This window comes from Procambarus clarkii, chromosome 46 (genome assembly GCF_040958095.1).
Source record: "Procambarus clarkii isolate CNS0578487 chromosome 46, FALCON_Pclarkii_2.0, whole genome shotgun sequence".
NCBI classification, from domain to species: domain Eukaryota; kingdom Metazoa; phylum Arthropoda; class Malacostraca; order Decapoda; family Cambaridae; genus Procambarus; species Procambarus clarkii.
Window position 1 is genome coordinate 21,520,680 of NC_091195.1, and position 23,648 is coordinate 21,544,327.

At 50.0% G+C, this 23,648-nt stretch overlaps 2 protein-coding genes across 16 annotated transcripts in view; both read right to left on the reverse strand.

The window, feature by feature from the left end:
• LOC123770459 (activating transcription factor 7-interacting protein 1) overlaps positions 1-23,648 on the reverse strand; it is a 206,428-nt gene that overhangs the window by 114,179 nt on the left and 68,601 nt on the right. For 4 of the 15 annotated variants that reach the window (XM_069301832.1, XM_069301829.1, XM_069301827.1 and 1 more), the window contains exon 1: positions 4,076-4,332. The exons of 7 other annotated variants lie outside the window; for them this stretch is intronic. The gene's annotated coding sequence lies outside the window, so the exon portion shown is untranslated. Of the gene's footprint in view, positions 1-4,075; positions 4,333-10,554; positions 10,998-23,648 lie in introns of those variants that run through there. 4 more of the 15 variants (XM_069301821.1, XM_045762312.2, XM_069301818.1 and 1 more) reach the window with 3 other exon arrangements.
• On the reverse strand, positions 19,041-19,460 carry LOC138350567 (protein TsetseEP-like). The gene has a single exon (XM_069301580.1). The coding sequence runs from the start codon at positions 19,458-19,460 to the stop codon at positions 19,041-19,043; it is 420 nt and encodes a 139-aa protein (XP_069157681.1).

Here is a 23,648-nt window from a genome sequence, read left to right on the forward strand (position 1 = left end):
CAGAAAGTACCAATATGTAGTGATGGACCACCAGAAAGTACCAATGATGGACCATCAGAAAGTACCAATATGTAGTGATGGTCCACCAGAAAGTACCAATATGTAGTGATGGACCACCAGAAAGTACCAATATGTAGTGATGGACCACCAGAAAGTACCAATATGTAGTGATGGACCACCAGAAAGTACCAATATGTAGTGATGGACCACCAGAAAGTACCAATATGTAGTGATGGACCACCAGAAAGTACCAATATGTAGTGATGGACCACCAGAAAGTACCAATATGTAGTGATGGACCACCAGAAAGTACCAATATGTAGTGATGGACCACCAGAAAGTACCAATATGTAGTGATGGACCACCAGAAAGTACCAATATGTAGTGATGGTCCACCAGAAAGTACCAATATGTAGTGATGGTCCACCAGAAAGTACCAATATGTAGTGATGGTCCACCAGAAAGTACCAATATGTAGTGATGGACCACCAGAAAGTACCAATATGTAGTGATGGACCACCAGAAAGTACCAATATGTAGTGATGGACCACCAGAAAGTACCAATATGTAGTGATGGACTACCAGAAAGTACCAATATGTAGTGATGGACCATCAGAAAGTACCAATATGTAGTGATGGACCACCAGAAAGTACAAAAGTGTAGTGATGGACTACCAGAAAGTACCAATATGTAGTGATGGACCTACAGAAAGTACCAATATGTAGTGATGGACTACCAGAAAGTACCAATATGTAGTGATGGACCACCAGAAAGTACAAAAGTGTAGTGATGGACTACCAGAAAGTACCAATATGTAGTGATGGACCATCAGAAAGTACCAATATGTAGTGATGGACTACCAGAAAGTACCAATATGTAGTGATGGACCATCAGAAAGTACCAATATGTAGTGATGGACCACCAGAAAGTACCAATATGTAGTGATGGACCACCAGAAAGTACCAATATGTACCAATATGTACTTTTGCCAGTGCAGAGTACGCTGCTGTCGTTATTCTATTTATATGTGCCTCAGGAGCTAGATTAGGTGTTACGTCCACTCCCAGGTCTCTTTCTCGCGTCGTTACAGGTAGGCAGTTCCCCTTCATTGTGTACTGTCCCCTTGGTCTCCTATCACCTAATCCCATGTCCATAACTTGACATTTGCTCGTGTTGAACTCTGGTAGCCATTTCTCTGACCATCTCTGCAACCTGTTCAAATCCTCTTGGAGGATCCTACAATCCTCATTTGTCACAACTCTTCTGGGATCGGGTATCCTTTGGAGGTGCAGTTCTCTCTTGAACACTGTGAGGGGTCGGCCAGTTATGTCCCTTATGTGTAGTGGAAGCGTGTTGAACAGTCTCGAGCCTCTGATGTTGATAGTTCTCTCTTGAACACTGTGAGGGGTCGGCCAGTTATGTCCCTTATGTGTAGTGGAAGCCTGTTGAACAGTCTCGGACCTCTGATGTTGATAGTTCTCTCTTGAACACTGTGAGGGGTCGGCCAGTTATGTCCCTTATGTGTAGTGGAAGCGTGTTGAACAGTCTCGGGCCTCTGATGTTGATAGAGTTCTCTCTCAGAGTACCTGTTGCACCTCTGCTCTTCAACGGGGGTATTCTGCACATCCTGCCATGCCTCCTGGTCTCATGTGATGTTATTTCTGTGTGCAGGTTTGGGACGAGCCCCTCTAATATTTTCCACGTGTAAATTATTATGTATCTCTCCCGCCTGCGCTCAAGGGAGTACAGATTTAGGCTCTTTAGTCGGTCCCAGTAGGAAGTGTGATGTGGGGGGGGGGAGGGAAGTGTGATGTGGGGGGGGAGGGAATTGTGATGTGATGGGGGAGGGAAGTGTGATGTGGGGGGAGGGAAGTGTGATGTGGGGGGGAGGGTAGTGTGATGTGGGGGGGAGGGTAGTGTGATGTGGGGGGGAGGGTAGTGTGATGTGGGGGGGAGGGTAGTGTGATGTGGGGGGGAGGGTAGTGTGATGTGGGGGGGAGGGTAGTGTGATGTGGGGGGGAGGGTAGTGTGATGTGGGGGGAGGGTAGTGTGATGTGGGGGGAGAGTAGTGTGATGTGGGGGGGAGGGTAGTGTGATGTGGGGGGAGGGTAGTGTGATGTGGGGGGAGGGTAGTGTGATGTGAGGGGAGGGTAGTGTGATGTGGGGGGGAGGGAAGTGTGATGTGGGGGGAGGGTAGTGTGATGTGGGGGGGGAGGGAAGTGTGATGTGGGGGGAGGGTAGTGTGATGTGGGGGGAAGGGTAGTGTGATGTGGGGGGAAGGGTAGTGTGATGTGGGGGGAGGGTAGTGTGATGTGGGGGGGAGGGAAGTGTGATGTGGGGGGAGGGTAGTGTGATGTGGGGGGAGGGAAGTGTGATGTGGGGGGAGGGTAGTGTGATGTGGGGGGAGGGTAGTGTGATGTGGGGGGGAGGGTAGTGTGATGTGGGGGGAGGGAAGTGTGATGTGGGGGGGAGGGTAGTGTGATGTGGGGGGGAGGGTAGTGTGATGTGGGGGGAGGGTAGTGTGATGTGGGGGGGAGGGAAGTGTGATGTGGGGGGGAGGGTAGTGTGATATGGGGGGAGGGTAGTGTGATGTGGGGGGGAGGGTAGTGTGATGTGGGGGGGAGGGAAGTGTGATGTGGGGGGAGGGAAGTGTGATGTGGGGGGGAGGGTAGTGTGATGTGGGGGGGAGGGAGGTAGTGTGATGTCGGGGGGGGGGAGGGTAGTGTGATGTGGGGGGGAGGGTAGTGTGATGTGGGGAGGGAGGGAGGTAGTGTGATATGGGGGGGAGGGAGGTAGTGTGATGTGGGGGGGAGGGTAGTGTGATGTGGGGAGGGAGGGAGGGAGGTAGTGTGATATGGGGGAGGGAGGGAGGTAGTGTGATGTGGGGGGGAGGGAGGTAGTGTGATGTGGGGGGGGGTAGTGTGATGTGGGGGGGAAGGAAGTGTGATGTGGGGGGAGGGTAGTGTGATGTGGGGGGGAGGGTAGTGTGATGTGGGGGGGAGGGTAGTGTGAAGTGGGGGGGAGGGTAGTGTGAAGTGGGGGGAGGGTAGTGTGAAGTGGGGGGGAGGGAGGTAGTGTGATGTGGGGAGGGAGGGAGGTAGTGTGATGTGGGGGGGGGGAGGGAGGTAGTGTGATGTGGGGGAGGGAAGGAGGTAGTGTGATGTGGGGGGGGGGAAGGAGGTAGTGTGATGTGGGGGGGGAAGGAGGTAGTGTGATGTGGGGGGGAGGGAGGTAGTGTGATGTGTGGGGGGAGGGAGGTAGTGTGATGTGGGGGGGAGGTAGTGTGATGTGGGGAGGGAGGAGGTAGTGTGATGTGGGGGGGGGAAGGAGGTAGTGTGATGTGGGGGGGGGGAAGGAGGTAGTGTGATGTGGGGAGGGAAGGAGGTAGTGTGATGTGGGGGGGGAGGGAGGTAGTGTGATGTGGGGGGGGAGGGAGGTAGTGTGATGTGGGGGAGGGAAGGAGGTAGTGTGATGTGGGGGGGGGGGGAGGTAGTGTGATGTGGGGGGGGGAAGGAGGTAGTGTGATGTGGGGGAGGGGAAGGAGGTAGTGTGATGTGGGGGAGGGGAAGGAGGTAGTGTGATGTGGGGGGGAAGGAGGTAGTGTGATGTGGGGGGGGAGGGAGGTAGTGTGATGTGGGGGGGGGGGAAGGAGGTAGTGTGATGTGGGGGAGGGGAAGGAGGTAGTGTGATGTGACCCCTGAACAAATTCTTTCCTATACCTCCCATGCTAAAAAGTATTCTTGCTTGCCCAATCAATTCCACTGGGAATTTTGTACGAGGTAATCATGTCTCTGGAAACCATCTCCAGTGAAGTGAAACTTCTCATACCTTTCCTCATAACCCAGACCTCTGGGCTTTCACCAGGTGTTATGTATATAGTCACGTAGATGTGCTTGCGGGGGTTGAGCTCTAGCTCTTGGGCCCCGGGTGTATAGGTGTGTGGTCTTTGTGTATGTATGCGCACGCAGAGAGGAGACTGATGAAGGCAGGTGATGATCCAGCGACAAACAGATGAATCTGTGATGAATATTGGCTAGCAAAGATGGCGGTCACTTCCGTAGCACCTTTACTTGCCTCGCCACGGTTGCCAACAATGGCGACGACGGCGCTCAACGAGCCCCTGAGCAGCAGCGCACAGTTTGAACTCCACAGTCAATAGCACTAGTCCAACCTAACTGACTATGCCAGAGAACCCAGGCAGTGGGACAACTGCGCCGCCAGGCTGGCCAACCGCACCGCCCAAGTCAGAGGAGCCAACGCTGCCGCATCGTCCGCACCCGGCCACGCTGGCCAACCCTACCGTCTCCCACCGCGCGCTTCCACTCCAGACTGAAGAACCTTCAGCTGGGTTGCCAACCGCACCGATGTCTTCAGTCTAATGCTGCCAACCTCACAGCATTAACCGCAAACTGTACCACGTCCGCCATTAAAAAAAAAAAAAGACTATGGAACACTCATGAGTCAAAAGGTAATGTCTTATATTCAAAATGGCACACAGAAAATGGTCAAATGCCCCCACCGAAAGACGTCATCATAATGGAAGTCAAAGAAAGCTAAAGAGAAACTCACATGACCAAAAATTAGGATGAAAGCTACAGCCCACGACATAGATAATCAATACACGATAGGAAACAATAAATGAAAAAATAAAACTTGTCCCATATTTCTAAAATGATTACATTAGGTAAAAAAAAATTGGGAACTAAAGTACGAAATTTGACTAAGAATTATGCCCCCCCCCCTCTAAATACAAGGAAAATGACAACAAACAAAACAAAACAAGAACAAACAAACTGAAAGTGACTGTTCGGAGTTGGCTGCCAGACGTAGGAATCCCTGTTCACTTGCCGCTTTCACCAACGGTCCGTTATAACAGTTCCTAAATACATCACTCCTTAATCTTACGCCTTGTGTGTCGTATATCCGTAAGAGTAGATATATGTAATATAGTAGATATACGCAGCTTTGAAATAATAATAAATAAATAAATTGAATACTTGAGCGATGGAGGCAACACTGAGGGTATCTTACGGTACACATGGGGCTCTATCAGGGGTTCTTAACCTGAGGTATACATACCCCCTGGAAGTATACATACCTCTCGGGGGTATACATATCCCTTGGGGGTATGGGAGCCAAATAATAGATCAGGCATGGGTCTCGATCTCTGGACAAATATAAGAGCTGTCTATGTTTTTACTACACAAAAGTAACAGCAAAAATTTCACTAGTTGTGTATTTGCCATTTGTTTATAAATCTGATCAAATTCTTATGATGTTTTTCAACTCTTGTGTCTATTAATATGCAAAACAAAACCCAGCTACTGGCATCGTTTGAAGTCATAGGTGAAGTGGGTACATTGGGTAACAATCCATTAATGGTGTACAATCGTCAAAACATTAAACCCGGGGCTGAATATTTCTGAAATTTTGCCCTGAGGGGTGTTACTCACCCTATGAGTGAGTATGAGTAACACTACCCAATAAGCGTACAGTATGAGTGAACAACATCATAACATAGTGTTCAATCCCATTCCCATTGTATGGTGTACAATGTCTCCTATGTTCAGGAAAACCCCGCGCATTGTACTCTTCCAGTAGGAGCAGTAGCTTAGGCTATTTCTACCCCCCTGACCTCTTCTCTTCACAGCCAGAGGGAACTTATAATAATAATATGATAATAAGAGACGCAGCCTTCCTAGATACATGTGAAAAGTCGCAATAGACAGTAAGTCACAACGGGGAGACACCCAATCAAAACAAGTACGTTTATTTGGACAATAAAATACATCTCGCAGGGATAGAGTAGTTTAGGCTATGTCTCTCCTCCTTGCCAACCAAAATATCTCAAAATAATGTTACGCTTCGGTGTCTAAAAGGATGGGTGGATCACTGGGTGGGTGGATTTAGCATGGGTGGATCACTGGGACACCTGTCTATGCTGGGCCTAAGGTTATATAGCCCACAAAGACAAGGAATTTTCAGTGTTAAAGTATAGTGAATGACTGAAATGTGATTCATAGTAGTGTGGAGGCGCCATATACACACACACACAGTTCAAATACATATATGGAATGAGCCTAAGAGGCTCGCGGATCTTGTACATTTGTCGGCTAAAGTAGAGATCCATGATACAAGATAAGTACATCTAGGTGAGCACACTCCGGCCGCGGGTATATACAATACAGAGGAGAGTTGGGGGGGGGGGGATGGCCTGAAGAGGATATATCCATGAAGAACTGGTTTCTTGGTGTATACATATACACTACAAAGTATGCATGGGAGCTGTTCCTAAGGTGTTGTGATGTTGGCACTCCTCTGACCTTCCTGCAGCTGGGAGGCATCAAGCCTAATACAACACTATGCTGGGTATACGCCTAATGTTGGGGTCTATATACCTGTTATCTCCAAGCCGTGCTTCCCTGATCAATGAGGCTATTTGTGTCAGCAACTATCACAATCAGGTCAAACCGTAAGTAACGATACAGCCTCCCCTCTCAGATTCAAACCTTTGTTACAATGTTACACTTCCTGGCAGGCGGAGGAGGTTCTGGCGAGGCCTCAGGACCACAACACATTCTCGGACTTCAGATGTTTTACACGTCTTGAAATACATCATGACTTCATTTATCAACGCTAAATGCATCATGTAATCCAATTTGCGCAAATACAGCCTTAACTAGACCCCAATACAGTCTTAGCAAGACCTCAAATACAGCCTCAACAATACCTCAAATACAGTCTTAACAAGACCTCAAATACAGGCTTAATTAGACCCCAATACAGCCTTAACTAGACCCCAATACAGCCTTAACTAGACCTCAAATACAGCCTTAACAAGACCTCAAATACAGCCTCAACAAGACCTCAATACAGTCTTAACTAGACCCTAATGGACCTCTAGAGCAACACTTGAAAATGTTGACACCATGTAAGCGTTCAGGCAGCTGCATATATGCAGATATACCTTAAATAAAAAAGTGTTTTCCTAGTTAAGTGCTGGTGTTGATTCAGGGGCTATGTTGATCGGTTGGTTGGTTGGTTGGTTGGTTGGTTAGGCGAGGCGTACCTATCCTGGCGGTGGGTGGTGATCAATATTAGGGTAACCAAGTTCCCGTTTTCTTAGGCCGCCGTTTTCTTCGCCTCGTATCTGTGTGTATTTACTATTTGCGGCCGCAGGTTCGAGCTCCTAGCTCTTTGACTCTTGACCCCATGACTTATTTTACTCTATCACATCTAGTATACATTCTCACATCCCTGAAACAAAGAGGAGTAAGGGGAGACATGATAACCACCTACAAAATTCTCAGGGGAATTGACAGGGTGGACAAAGACAAACTCTTCAGCACGGGAGGGACACGAACAAGGGGACACAGGTGGAAACTTAGTACCCAAATGAGCCATAGAATGCATTAGGCAGTGATGTGGTGGAGGCTGACTCCATACACAGTTTCAAGTGTAGATATGATAGAGCCCAATAGGCTCAGGAATCGATACACCTGTTGATTGACAGTTGAGAGGCAGGACCAAAGAGCCAGAGCTCAACCCCCTGCAAGCACAACTAGGTGAGTACACACCCAAGAAGCTGACACCAAGGTACGTATTTACTACTAGGTGAATACGGCCATCAAATGAAAGAATTTGTTTCTGCCGCGGCCGGGAATCGAACCCGGGCTTTAGAATTACCACGAGTGTGTGTATGTATATAGAAGTTATAACCACAAAACAACCCCAAGAATCAGAATAGATAAACATAGAGCTGGCAACCCAGATATAACCTAAATTAGAGTCTGACCTTCGACCTCTTTGTTAAACCATTGATTGACTTCACTATCCTTATATGCTGGTGTCAACACATCTCCTCAATGACTCACAACCAAAATAATTATATAGGAAAATCATTGTGATGAAATTGCAATATAGTGAAATCGTGATGGCGGGCGGTACCCGACAACCAGGTCGGCTGGCCCGGGACTCTTTGTTGACTACCACCCGACTCACCCCTGCTGCAACGCTGCCACATCTCACTCACCCCTGCTGCAACGCTGCCACATCTATCTCACCCCTGCTGCAACTCTGCCACATCTGTCTCACCCCTGCTGCAACTCTGCCACATCTGTCTCACCCCTGCTGCAACTCTGCCACATCTGTCTCACCCTGCCACATCTGTCCCACCCCTGCTGCAACGCTGCCACATCTGTCTCACCCTGCCACATCTGTTTCACCCCTGCTGCAACGCTGCCACATCTCACTCACCCCTGCTGCAACGCTACCACATCTCACTCACAACTGCTGCAACGCTGCCACATCTCACTCACCCCTGCCGCAACGCTGCCACATCTGTCTCACCCCTGCTGCAACGCTACCACATCTCACTCACCCCTGCTGCAACGCTGCCACATCTCACTCACCCCTGCCGCAACGCTGCCACATCTGTCTCACCCCTGCTGCAACGCTGCCACATCTGGCTCACCCCTGCTGCAACTCTGCCACATCTCACTCACCCCTGCTGCAACTCTGCCACATCTGTCTCACCCCTGCTGCAACGCTGCCACATCTGGCTCACCCCTGCTGCAACTCTGCCACATCTCACTCACCCCTGCTGCAACGCTGCCACATCTATCTCACCCCTGCTGCAACTCTGCCACATCTGTCTCACCCTGCCACATCTGTCCCACCCCTGCTGCAACACTGCCACATCTGTCTCACCCTGCCACATCTGTTTCACCCCTACTGCAACGCTGCCACATCTCACTCACCCCTGCTGCAACGCTGCCACATCTGTCCCACCCCTGCTGCAACTCTGCCACATCTGTCTCACCCTGCCACATCTGTCCCACCCCTGCTGCAACACTGCCACATCTGTCTCACCCTGCCACATCTGTTTCACCCCTACTGCAACGCTGCCACATCTCACTCACCCCTGCTGCAACGCTGCCACATCTATCTCACCCCTGCTGCAACGCTGCCACATCTGGCTCACCCCTGCTGCAATGCTGCCACATCTGGCTCACCCCTGCTGCAACGCTGCCACATCTGTCCCACCCCTGCTGCAACTCTGCCACATCTGTCTCACCCCTGCTGCAACGCTGCCACATCTGTCTCACCCCTGCTGCAACCCTGCCACATCTGGCTCACCCCTGCTGCAACTCTGCCACATCTCTCACCCTGCCACATCTGTCTCACCCCTGCTGCAACTCTGCCACATCTGTCTCACCCCTGCTGCAACACTGCCACATCTCACTCACCCCTGCTGCAACGCTGCCACATCTGGCTCACCCCTGCTGCAACGCTGCCACATCTCCCTCACCCCTGCTGCAACTCTGCCACATCTCACTCACCCCTGCTGCAACTCTGCCACATCTCACTCACCCCTGCTGCAACGCTGCCACATCTGGCTCACCCCTGCTGCAACGCTGCCACATCTGGCTCACCCCTGCTGCAACGCTGCCACATCTGTCTCACCCCTGCTGCAACGCTGCCACATCTGTCTCACCCCTGCTGCAACGCTGCCACATCTGACTCACCCCTGCTGCAATGCTGCCACATCTGACTCACCCCTGCTGCAACGCTGCCACATCTGACTCACCCCTGCTGCAACGCTGCCACATCTGGCTCACCCCTGCTGCAACGCTGCCACATCTCTCACCCTGCCACATCTGTCTCACCCTTGCTGCAACGCTGCCACATCTCACCCCTGCTGCAACGCTGCCACATCTGTCTCACCCCTGCTGCAACTCTGCCACATCTGACTCACCCCTGCTGCAACTCTGCCACATCTGACTCACCCCTGCTGCAACTCTGCCACATCTGACTCACCCCTGCTGCAATTTGCCACATCTGACTCACCCCTGCTGCAATGCTGCCACATCTGACTCACCCCTGCTGCAATGCTGCCACATCTCACTCACCCCTGCTGCAACTCTGCCACATCTGACTCACCCCTGCTGCAATTTGCCACATCTGACTCACCCCTGCTGCAATGCTGCCACATCTCACTCACCCCTGCTGCAATGCTGCCACATCTCACTCACCCCTGCTGCAACTCTGCCACATCTGACTCATCCTTGCTGCATCTGACTCATCCTTGCTGCATCTGACTCATCCTTGCTGCAACTCTGCCACATAACTGCTGCAACACTGCCACATCTCACTCACCCCTGCTGCAACACTGCCACATATGACTCACCCCTGCTGCAACCTGCCACACCTGACCCCCCCCCCCCCCCCCATGCGGCACGGTTGCCACACCCAACCGGCCAAATATCGAGTCATAAACACGTAGCTCCATCTAGAGAAACACCACCGTAACCTGCTAAGCTACAGAGCGAGAAAGCAAAGAGGAGACGTGGCCGCGTGGCAGCTGGGACGAGTCACCCGCCAGGCCGCAGCTGGAGGACCTGCGCATGCGCACCTGCCGCTACACCTGCAGCTGGAGGACCTGCGCATGCGCACCTGCCGCTGCAGCTGGAGGACCCGCGCATGCGCACCTGCCTCTACACATGCAGCTGCACACCTGGCCAAGGAAGAGGGCCTCGCCCTCGGGTACTCACCCTCACGCTGGCCCCACGAAGGCGCACACCTCGGCCAGGAACGCGGCGATAAAGGCGCCAGAAACCGGCGGATAGAGAGCAATGGTGGTTCAGGGGACGCTTGCCGGGAGAGAACTAGCAGCGGCAGGCTCAAGCTGGTGGGTAGAGGCCAAGCTGGCCAGGCAGGCGCGGTCAATCCCACCCACGGCTTCACTGGGCGCGGTCAATCCCAGCCACGGCTTGACTGGGCGCGGTCAATCCCAGCCACGCCTTGACTGGGCGCGGTCAATCCCAGCCACGCCTTGACTGGGCGCGGTCAATCCCAGCCACGCCTTGACTGGGCGCGGTCAATCCCAGCCACGGCTTGACTGGGCGCGGTCAATCCCAGCCACGGCTTGACTGGGCGCGGTCAATCCCAGCCACGGCTTGACTGCGGCCACTCCTCAGGTGACCGAGGAGTCATTAGCTGCGAGGTGCTTTACATAGCACAGCAACGGAAAGGAACCTGTGGCTGAGTGGACAGCGCTTGGGACTCCTAATCCAGGGTTCGATCCCCGGCGATAGCAGAGACTTATTTCTTTCACCCTGTTGCCCCTGTTCACCTAGCAGTAAATAGGTACCTGGATGTTGGATAGCTGTTATGGACTGCTTCCTGTGTGTGTGTGTGGGGGGGGGGGGGGGGGGGGCTCGACCCCCGCAAGCACACCTACATGAATACAGTGACCACAGCCCTACAGTGACCGACACAGCCCTACAGTGACCGACACAGCCCTACAGTGACCATCACAGCCCCAAAGTGACCAACAGCCCTACAGTGACCAACACAGCCCTACAGTGACCATCACAGCCCCCAGTACCTGAGTTATTCTTTCAAACTCCATACTCACACTGCTCCATTTAGAGCAGTGAGTACTGTGAACAGTGTGCGGTGAACAACGGATATAGCAACACGGAACTAAACGCTGCTATAAGAAGACACTTGGACCGTTGGTATAATCCTGAACCTAGAACAGAAACCACTCCAAGAAGACTTCCGAACTCCTTATCAAAAACAGCCCGAAGCCGACGGAGAACCCTCTACAGCAGTCAAGCGTTGTATACATGTACACTTGCCCCCACGAAGGATGTAACCTTCAATGTAAGTACATAGGTATGACGTCGACCAAGCTGACGAGGTGTTTGACATGCGACCGGGGAGCCGGTCGGCCGAGCGGACAGCACGCTAGACTTGTGATCCTGTGGTCCTGGGTTCGATGCCAGGCGCCGGCGAGAAACAACGGGCAGAGTTTCTTTCACCCTATGCCCCTGTTACCTAGCAGTAAATTAGGTACCTGGGTGTTAGTCAGCTGTCACGGGCTGCTTCCTGGGGGAAGAGGCATGGTCGAGGACCGGGCCGCGGGGACACTAAAAAGCCCCGAAATCATCTCAAGATAACCTCAAGATAACCATCTTCAATCCGGTGCCCCTAGGAATCACATGAGACAAGCCCATGACATTACTCTAACAAGAGAAATGCTGAACAAGAATACCTGTATAATAGACAAAGCCCAAGATGCAAGAAGATTACAAATTCTTGAAGCAATTCACATAAGAATAGAACAACCTACCATGAACACCCAACCAATATAAATCTAACCGAACCTAATATAAATCTAACCAAACCTAATATAAATCCAACCACACCTATCCAATATATAACGGATTCAAGCCTAACCCTAATAAATAGGGTTTTATTTCACTATTATTTCACATTATAATTCACGCTTAAACTGATTAGTTTTTTTGTATTCACTTGAATGCCAGTTAGTGTTAAGCTCAACAGTGTTGCCAACATTAAGCTCAACACAGTGTTGCCAACATTAAGCTCAACACAGTGTTGCCAACATTAAGCTCAACACAGTGTTGCCAACATTAAGCTCAACACAGTGTTGCCAACATTAAGCTCAACACAGTGTTGCCAACATTAAGCTCAACACAGTGTTGCCAACATTAAGCTCAACACAGTGTTGCCAACATTAAGTTCAACAGTGTGACGCCAACATTAAGTTCAACAGTGTGACGCCAACATTAAGCTCAACAGTGTTGCCAACATTAAGCTCAACACAGTGTTGCCAACATTAAGCTCAACACAGTGTTGCCAACATTAAGCTCAACACAGTGTTGCCAACATTAAGTTCAACAGTGTGACGCCAACATTAAGTTCAACAGTGTGACGCCAACATTAAGCTCAACAGTGTTGCCAACATTAAGCTCAACACAGTGTTGCCAACATTAAGCTCAACACAGTGTTGCCAACATTAAGCTCAACAGTGTGACGCCAACATTAAGCTCAACACAGTGTTGCCAACATTAAGCTCAACAGTGTGACGCCAACATTAAGCTCAACACAGTGTTGCCAACATTAAGCTCAACACAGTGTTGCCAACATTAAGCTCAACACAGTGTTGCCAACATTAAGCTCAACACAGTGTTGCCAACATTAAGCTCAACAGTGTTGCCAACATTAAGCTCAACAGTGTTGCCAACATTAAGCTCAACAGTGTTGCCAACATTAAGCTCAACAGTGTTGCCAACATTAAGCTCAACAGTGTTGCCAACATTAAGCTCAACAGTGCTGCCAACATTAAGCTCAACACAGTGTTGCCAACATTAAGCTCAACACAGTGTTGCCAACATTAAGCTCAACACAGTGTTGCCAACATTAAGCTCAACACAGTGTTGCCAACATTAAGCTCAACACAGTGTTGCCAACATTAAGCTCAACACAGTGTTGCCAACATTAAGTTCAACACAGTGTTGCCAACATTAAGCTCAACACAGTGTTGCCAACATTAAGCTCAACACAGTGTTGCCAACATTAAGCTCAACACAGTGTTGCCAACATTAAGTTCAACAGTGTGACGCCAACATTAAGCTCAACAGTGTTGCCAACATTAAGCTCAAGAATAACGGATTTCCCGCAGCCAAGAATTCAAAATGGCGTCTCTGGGACGCAGACCTGAGATGTGGCACCACCGCGCCCGCGGCCCCACTGCTGCCAACCTTTCCGGCGGTGCCCTTACTTTATCAAATAATTAATAATTCCTGTTGTCGGGGACAGGAAGCCTGTGTATATGTGTTATATATATGTATTATATATATATATATATATATATATATATATATATATATATATATATATATATATATATATATATATATATATATATATATATATATACATACACACACACACACACACACACACACACACACACACACACACACACACACGAGCCCAATAGGCTCATGAATCTGTACACCTGTTGATTGACGGTTGAGAGGCGGGACCAAAGAGCCAGAGCTCAACCCCCGCAAACACAACTAGGTGAGTACAACTAGGTGAGTACACACACACACACACACACACACACACACACACACACACGCACGCACGCACGCACGCACACTCTCACTCTCAGCGCTCGGGATTCGAAGTCCTGACTCCTGAGGGTCCGGGTTCGATCCCTGGTGGAGGCGGAAACAAATGGGGCAGAGTTTCTTTCTCCCTAATGCACCTGTTAACCTAGCAGTAAATAGGTACCTGGGAGTTAGACAGCTGCTACGGGCTGCTTCCTGGGGGGGGGTGTAACAAAAAGGAGGCCTGGTCGAGGACCGGGCCGCGGGGACGCTAAGCCCCGAAATCATCTCAAGATAACCTCGAGATAACCTTAAGATAACGTCGAGATAACCTCAAGATAACGTCGAGATAACCTCAAGATAACCTCGAGATAACCTCTGTAACACTGTAAAAGTGTTTGGTTTAGGTTAATACATACATAGAGTACATGAGTCACATACAAGGATCTGAGAGGCGCCAGTTTGTCGGCCTGAGATCTCACACCTCAAAGCGTTAATGACCTCAAGTGACCTGAGGTCAGATCATGAGAATTTCACCTTGCTTCCGCTAAGCTTATAATTGTAGTCTGGTAGCCTTCAAACATGCCGACGTTTAAGGAGTGGCTTGGTAGTGCCGGAGGCTATCTACTTGTGGGCGGAGTTAGTACTAGGGTCCCCAATATATACTGAGGGAGCATAGAGCATTGAAGCATTAAGGGAACAGCAGACGAACCAGCAGAGCAGAGAAGACGTCCCTAGCAGGGAGGCTGTCGGCCGGCAGGGCGGGAGTCTCTGTCAACTACAGACCCCCCCCTCTCTATCCAGCTATAGGCAGAGACACTTGGTGAGTTGAGCAGTAAGGTGACTTGGTCGTGTTTACATATGTGGTGTGATGATCAGGGGCAGTCAAGTTGTAGGGTTCTCGAATTCTTGGATGATGACTCACTTTGCATATTAAACTGGAACATTTTAATTGAATTGCTAAATTATGATACTTCATGTGAAATATAATTATGAATTTATTATTCAAATTGTGTTTAACTTTGTTCCCTAGAGCTTTGAATTGAGGTGAGAAAGCCTCGGTGGTTACTAGATTCAAGATATTAATGAGTACCTGTTTGGAGTTGATACATGGTACAGAGGGAACATACTAATAATGAACTCATGATAACATCTTTTGAGAATTTTGTGATACAGGCAAGTTCCATTCCTTGTCTTGTATATAATGATCATGAATGGATGGTGGCAGCATTTCGTCTTCTACTATCTACTTTTCTACTTCTACTATCTACTCTTCTCCTTCTACCTATCTACTCCTCTCCCTCCACCCCTCTCTAAACTCTCACTTTCAACTAATGACCATCCTCGCCCCTCCCACCTCTCTCCCTCTCACCCCAAACCCTCACTAATTACTTCACTATTCATTTCTTTCCTTTCGTTTTCTCTTATACGTTTGTGGCAATGATTCTGTATTCTAGAGTTCTCTCTAGAGTTTCGGGTAACTGATCAAGTGACGGCGCCTTGTAGTCTTAGCACCTAGGTAGTCAAATACCTAGGTTACAAGGTGTTGAACGAGAGAGGTTGCCTTAGGAACTCTGGAGGTGCTCTAGAATAGTTAGCTAACTGGGGACGGGATAACGGACTAGAGAGAGCTGTTTCCCCCGGCCTCGTTAACTGGGGGGTGGAATAATGGACGAGATAGAGCTATTTCCCCCACCCCCCGTTACACCTCGAGATAACCTCGAGATAACCTCAAGATAACCTCGAGATAACCTGGAGATAACCTTAAAATAACCTCAAAATAACCTCGAGATAACCTCAAGATAACCCCGAGATAACCTCGAGATAACCTCAAAATAACCTCGAGATAACCTCAAAATAACCTCGAGATAACCTCAAGATAACCCCGAGATAACCTCGAGATAACCCCGAGATAACCTTAAGATAACCTCAAGATAACCCCGAGATAACCTCGAGATAACCTCGAGATAACCCCGAGATAACCTCGAGATAACCTTAAGATAACCTCGAGATAACCTCGAGATAACCCCGAGATAACCTCGAGATAACCCCGAGATAACCTCGAGATAACCCCGAGATAACCTCGAGATAACCCCGAGATAACCTCGAGATAACCTCGAGATAACCCCGAGATAACCTGGACATGATATGGAGATGATAACCTGGAGATGATAATCCATGGGCAGTGTTGCCACCACATGTGCAACACTTAGGGAGCAACGTCTTCTGGTCATAGCACGACGCATTTTGACGTACACTCCGCCTCAGGCCAAAAACCTGACGTGCAGGAAAATGGCGGCGGCTGGCGAAAGTGACATACTACCCCGTTTTCTGTTCGTGGGGTCTCTGGTGGGTTAGGTTAGGGCACTGCAGTACGACAGTTTCGTAACGTTTAGGGAACACTAGAGAGTACGGAGCGCTGTTGCCACATCTTTAGTTACATACCTGGCACCACTGCTGTAGGTCTCGTCTCGTAGCCTGGTGGATAGCGCGCAGGGCTCGAAATTCTGTGGCGCGGGTTCGATTCCCGCACGAGGCAGAAACAAATGGGCAAAGTTTCTTTCACCCTGAATGCCCCTGTTACCTAGCAGTAAATAGGTACCTGGATGTTAGTCAGCTGTCACGGGCTGCTTCCTGGGGGTGGAGGCCTGGTCAAGGACCGGGCCGCGGGGACACTAAAAGCCCCGAAATCAACTCAAGATAACCTCAAGATAACCATGGTACGGAAAAAAGATCACAATATTAATTTTTAAGACACATAAATGCTGTAAGTCAGTAATAATATTAGAACTAGAAGGGAAGTGGAGGGGATCTAATACTTTGAAGACTTTCGCTGGCAATAAAGTTTGAATAGGAAAATGATTGAGTGAATTAATGTCAATAAAAGGATGACTTATAGCAGTTGCGTTAGTCACATTCCTTGAGATGTATGGAGAGTGTTACGAGATAAAAATTGTCATTCCAAACTGATGTCCCTGACCTTTTCCTCAGGGGTCAGGGGCAGGTAAGTTGTCTGGGATCACCCCAGACGTTGGTTCGAAATAACATCCAGATGAACAGCTCTATTAATAACAACACCAGTACCCAGAACAGCTGGAGTATAGACACCTGACCACAATTCAATAGAAGGCTTTACCTATGTCCTTTCTACATCACACTCACACAGCCCCGCTCCTGTGCCAGGCAAGTCCACTACGGGCTCACCATAGCCCGTGCTACCTGCCCCGCTCCTGTGCCAGGCAAGTCCACTACGGGCTCACCATAGCCCGTGCTACTTGCCCCGCTCCTGTGCCGGGTAAGTCCACTACGGGCTCACCATAGCCCGTGCTACTTGCCCCGCTCCTGTGCCGGGTAAGTCCACTACGGGCTCACCATAGCCCGTGCTACTTGCCCCGCTCCTGTGCCGGGTAAGTCCACTACGGGCTCACCATAGCCCGTGCTACTTGCCCCGTTCCTGTGCCAGGTAAGTCCACTACGGGCTCACCATAGCCCGTGCTACTTGCCCCGCTCCTGTGCCAGGCAAGTCCACTACGGGCTCACCATAGCCCGTGCTACTTGCCCCGCTCCTGTGCCAAGTAAGTCCACTACGGGCTCACCATAGCCCGTGCTACTTGCCCCGCTCATTAGCCGTTGACATGTAAGTCTGGTCCTAATCACTCAGACCTCGACAAAGCACTCAAGAGAGAGCAAAAGACTTGGTGTAAATCCCTTACATAAATTTCACAAATACACAAGTGTGTGTTTTTCTTATCCTATGTTATCATGTCTGTGATAAGATATCACCACTAGTAATAATAATTGTATTTACAAGATGGTACAATGGGTTTGTGGGATAACATAGGATTGGTATTTTTTACACTCCCGGAGTCGACTTGAGTCGAGTTACAAGTGGAGTAGACTAGAGTCGACTTACAAGTGGAGTAGACTTGAGTCGGCTTACAAGTGGAGTAGACTAGAGTCGACTTACAAGTGGAGTAGACTAGAGTCGACTTACAAGTGGAGTAGACTAGAGTCGACTTGCAAGTGGAGTAGACTAGAGACGACTTACAAGTTGAGTAGACTTGAGTCGACTTACAAGCGGAGTAGACTTGAGTCGGCTTACAAGTGGAGTAGACTTGAGTCGACTTACAAGTGGAGTAGACTAGAGTCGACTTACAAGTGGAGTAGACTAGAGTCGACTTACAAGTGGAGTAGACTAGAGTCGACTTACAAGTGGAGTAGACTAGAGTCGACTTACAAGTGGAGTAGACTTGAGTCGACTTACAAGTGGAGTAGACTTGAGTCGACTTACAAGTGGAGTAGACTTGAGTCGACTTACAAGTGGAGTAGACTTGAGTCGACTTACAAGTGGAGTAGACTAGAGTCGACTTACAAGTGGAGTAGACTAGAGTCGACTTACAAGTGGAGTAGACATGAGTCGACTTACAAGTGGAGTAGACTAGAGTCGACTTACAAGTGGAGTAGACTAGAGTCGACTTACAAGTGGAGTAGACTAGAGTCGACTTACAAGTGGAGTAGACTTGAGTCGACTTACAAGTGGAGTAGACTTGAGTCGACTTACAAGTGGAGTAGACTAGAGTCGACTTACAAGTGGAGTAGACTAGAGTCGACTTACAAGTGGAGTAGACTAGAGTCGACTTACAAGTGGAGTAGACTAGAGTCGACTTACAAGTGGAGTAGACTAGAGTCGACTTCACTTGTAGGGTACCTACCTTAATGGGCTCGTCCCAGGGATGTAAGGTAAGGTCACATACCAACCTTTCACACTAAGAAGTTAACCAAGGTACCAAGGTAGGTACCTAGGTACCAGGAAGCGTGTCCATGTGAGCCTGCTTATTATTTCCATACAGAGTTGTGAGGTCCAGATACCCTTCAGGCTATGTCCAGATACCAGATACCAGGTCCAGATACCCCTATGTTGTGGGAATTACTTTGACAAGTTATCTTCCTCCAGCCCGTATATATCAAAAGTGCGTTAGAATTGCTTTGATAATTAACATCTTCAACTCCCCCCCCCCCCCGTGACCCCTTACTCTTCGCTCTCCTTCACCGTAATGGGTCTAATTGTCACTTAAGTGACGCGGGGTTAAGTAGACTTTAGGAAAGGGTTAGCGAGGCATGACAGGCGGCCGCGGCAGGCCATTCCTGGCCGGCTGCGGCAGGCCATTCCTGGCCGGCTGCGGCAGGCCATTCCTGGCCGGCTGCGGCAGGCCATTCCTGGCCGGCTGCGGCAGGCCATTCCTGGCTGGCTGCGGCAGGCCATTCCTGGCCGGCTGCGGCAGGCCATTCCTGGCCGGCTGCGGCAGGCCATTCCTGGCCGGCCGCGGCAGGCCATTCCTGGCCGGCTGCGGCAGGCCATTCCTGGCCGGCTGCGGCAGGCCATTCCTGGCCGGCTGCGGCAGGCCATTCCTGGCCGGCTGCGGCAGGCCATTCCTGGCCGGCTGCGGCAGGCCATTCCTGGCCGGCTGCGGCAGGCCATTCCTGGCCGGCTGCGGCAGGCCATTCCTGGCCGGCTGCGACGGCCTCATGATACCTCTATTGATAGTTCTCTCTTGAACACAGTGAGGGGTCGGCCAGTTATGTCCCTTATGTGTAGTGGAAGCGTGTTGAACAGTCTCGGGCCTCTGATGTTGATAGTTCTCTCTTGAACACTGTGAGGGGTCGGCCAGTTATGTCCCTTATGTGTAGTGGAAGCGTGTTGAACAGTCTCGGGCCTCTGATGTTGATAGTTCTCTCTTGAACACTGTGAGGGGTCGGCCAGATATGTCCCTTATGTGTAGTGGAAGCGTGTTGAACAGTCTCGGGCCTCTGATGTTGATAGTTCTCTCTTGAACACTGTGAGGGGTCGGCCAGTTATGTCCCTTATATGTAGTGGAAGCGTGTTGAACAGTCTCGGGCCTCTGATGTTGATAGTTCTCTCTTGAACACTGTGAGGGGTCGGCCAGTTATGTCCCTTATGTGTAGTGGAAGCGTGTTGAACAGTCTCGGGCCTCTGATGTTGATAGTTCTCTCTTGAACACTGTGAGGGGTCGGCCAGTTATGTCCCTTATGTGTAGTGGAAGCGTGTTGAACAGTCTCGGGCCTCTGATGTTGATAGTTCTCTCTTGAACACTGTGAGGGGTCGGCCAGTTATGTCCCTTATGTGTAGTGGAAGCGTGTTGAACAGTCTCGGGCCTCTGATGTTGATAGTTCTCTCTTGAACACTGTGAGGGGTCGGCCAGTTATGTCCCTTATGTGTAGTGGAAGCGTGTTGAACAGTCTCGGGCCTCTGATGTTGATAGTTCTCTCTTGAACACTGTGAGGGGTCGGCCAGTTATGTCCCTTATATGTAGTGGAAGCGTGTTGAACAGTCTCGGGCCTCTGATGTTGATAGTTCTCTCTTGAACACTGTGAGGGGTCGGCCAGTTATGTCCCTTATGTGTAGTGGAAGCGTGTTGAACAGTCTCGGGCCTCTGATGTTGATAGTTCTCTCTTGAACACTGTGAGGGGTCGACCAGTTATGTCCCTTATGTGTAGTGGAAGCGTGTTGAACAGTCTCGGGCCTCTGATGTTGATAGTTCTCTCTTGAACACAGTGAGGGGTCGGCCAGTTATGTCCCTTATGTGTAGTGGAAGCGTGTTGAACAGTCTCGGGCCTCTGATGTTGATAGTTCTCTCTTGAACACTGTGAGGGGTCGGCCAGTTATGGCCCTTATGTGTAGTGGAAGCGTGTTGAACAGTCTCGAGCCTCTGATGTTGATAGTTCTCTCTTGAACACAGTGAGGGGTCGGCCAGTTATGTCCCTTATGTGTAGTGGAAGCGTGTTGAACAGTCTCGAGCCTCTGATGTTGATAGTTCTCTCTTGAACACTGTGAGGGGTCGGCCAGTTATGTCCCTTATGTGTAGTGGAAGCGTGTTGAACAGTCTCGGGCCTCTGATGTTGATAGTTCTCTCTTGAACACAGTGAGGGGTCGGCCAGTTATGTCCCTTATGTGTAGTGGAAGCGTGTTGAACAGTCTCGAGCCTCTGATGTTGATAGTTCTCTCTTGAACACTGTGAGGGGTCGGCCAGTTATGTCCCTTATGTGTAGTGGAAGCGTGTTGAACAGTCTCGAGCCTCTGATGTTGATAGTTCTCTCTTGAACACTGTGAGGGGTCGGCCAGTTATGTCCCTTATGTGTAGTGGAAGCGTGTTGAACAGTCTCGGACCTCTGATGTTGATAGTTCTCTCTTGAACACAGTGAGGGGTCGGCCAGTTATGTCCCTTATGTGTAGTGGAAGCGTGTTGAACAGTCTCGGGCCTCTGATGTTGATAGTTCTCTCTTGAACACTGTGAGGGGTCGGCCAGTTATGTCCCTTATGTGTAGTGGAAGCGTGTTGAACAGTCTCGGGCCTCTGATGTTGATAGTTCTCTCTTGAACACTGTGAGGGGTCGGCCAGTTATGTCCCTTATGTGTAGTGGAAGCGTGTTGAACAGTCTCGGGCCTCTGATGTTGATAGTTCTCTCTTGAACACTGTGAGGGGTCGGCCAGTCATGTCCCTTATGTGTAGTGGAAGCGTGTTGAACAGTCTCGGGCCTCTGATGTTGATAGTTCTCTCTTGAACACTGTGAGGGGTCGGCCAGTTATGTCCCTTATGTGTAGTGGAAGCGTGTTGAACAGTCTCGGGCCCCTGATGTTGATAGTTCTCTCTTGAACACTGTGAGGGGTCGGCCAGTTATGTCCCTTATGTGTAGTGGAAGCGTGTTGAACAGTCTCGGGCCTCTGATGTTGATAGTTCTCTCTTGAACACTGTGAGGGGTCGGCCAGTTATGTCCCTTATGTGTAGTGGAAGCGTGTTGAACAGTCTCGGGCCTCTGATGTTGATAGTTCTCTCTTGAACACTGTGAGGGGTCGGCCAGTTATGTCCCTTATGTGTAGTGGAAGCGTGTTGAACAGTCTCGGGCCTCTGATGTTGATAGTTCTCTCTTGAACACTGTGAGGGGTCGGTCAGTTATGTCCCTTATGTGTAGTGGAAGCGTGTTGAACAGTCTCGGGCCTCTGATGTTGATAGTTCTCTCTTGAACACTGTGAGGGGTCGGCCAGTTATGCCCCTTATGTGTAGTGGAAGCGTGTTGAACAGTCTCGGGCCTCTGATGTTGATAGTTCTCTCTTGAACACTGTGAGGGGTCGGTCAGTTATGTCCCTTATGTGTAGTGGAAGCGTGTTGAACAGTCTCGGGCCTCTGATGTTGATAGTTCTCTCTTGAACACTGTGAGGGGTCGGCCAGTTATGTCCCTTATGTGTAGTGGAAGCGTGTTGAACAGTCTCGGGCCTCTGATGTTGATAGTTCTCTCTTGAACACTGTGAGGGGTCGGCCAGTTATGTCCCTTATGTGTAGTGGAAGCGTGTTGAACAGTCTCGGGCCTCTGATGTTGATAGTTCTCTCTTGAACACTGTGAGGGGTCGACCAGTTATGTCCCTTATGCGTAGTGGAAGCGTGTTGAACAGTCTCGGGCCTCTGATGTTGATAGTTCTCTCTTGAACACTGTGTGGGGTCGGCCAGTTATGTCCCTTATGTGTAGTGGAAGCGTGTTGAACAGTCTCGGGCCTCTGATGTTGATAGTTCTCTCTTGAACACTGTGAGGGGTCGGCCAGTTATGTCCCTTATGTGTAGTGGAAGCGTGTTGAACAGTCTCGGGCCTCTGATGTTGATAGTTCTCTCTTGAACACTGTGAGGGGTCGGTCAGTTATGTCCCTTATGTGTAGTGGAAGCGTGTTGAACAGTCTCGGGCCTCTGATGTTGATAGTTCTCTCTTGAACACTGTGAGGGGTCGGCCAGTTATGCCCCTTATGTGTAGTGGAAGCGTGTTGAACAGTCTCGGGCCTCTGATGTTGATAGTTCTCTCTTGAACACTGTGAGGGGTCGGTCAGTTATGTCCCTTATGTGTAGTGGAAGCGTGTTGAACAGTCTCGGGCCTCTGATGTTGATAGTTCTCTCTTGAACACTGTGAGGGGTCGGCCAGTTATGTCCCTTATGTGTAGTGGAAGCGTGTTGAACAGTCTCGGGCCTCTGATGTTGATAGTTCTCTCTTGAACACTGTGAGGGGTCGGCCAGTTATGTCCCTTATGTGTAGTGGAAGCGTGTTGAACAGTCTCGGGCCTCTGATGTTGATAGTTCTCTCTTGAACACTGTGAGGGGTCGGCCAGTTATGTCCCTTATGTGTAGTGGAAGCGTGTTGAACAGTCTCGGGCCTCTGATGTTGATAGTTCTCTCTTGAACACTGTGTGGGGTCGGCCAGTTATGTCCCTTATGTGTAGTGGAAGCGTGTTGAACAGTCTCGGGCCTCTGATGTTGATAGTTCTCTCTTGAACACTGTGAGGGGTCGGCCAGTTATGTCCCTTATGTGTAGTGGAAGCGTGTTGAACAGTCTCGGGCCTCTGATGTTGATAGTTCTCTCTTGAACACTGTGAGGGGTCGGCCAGTTATGTCCCTTATGTGTAGTGGAAGCGTGTTGAACAGTCTCGGGCCTCTGATGTTGATAGTTCTCTCTTGAACACTGTGAGGGGTCGGCCAGTTATGCCCCTTATGTGTAGTGGAAGCGTGTTGAACAGTCTCGGGCCTCTGATGTTGATAGTTCTCTCTTGAACACTGTGAGGGGTCGGCCAGTTATGTCCCTTATGTGTAGTGGAAGCGTGTTGAACAGTCTCGGGCCTCTGATGTTGATAGTTCTCTCTTGAACACTGTGAGGGGTCGGCCA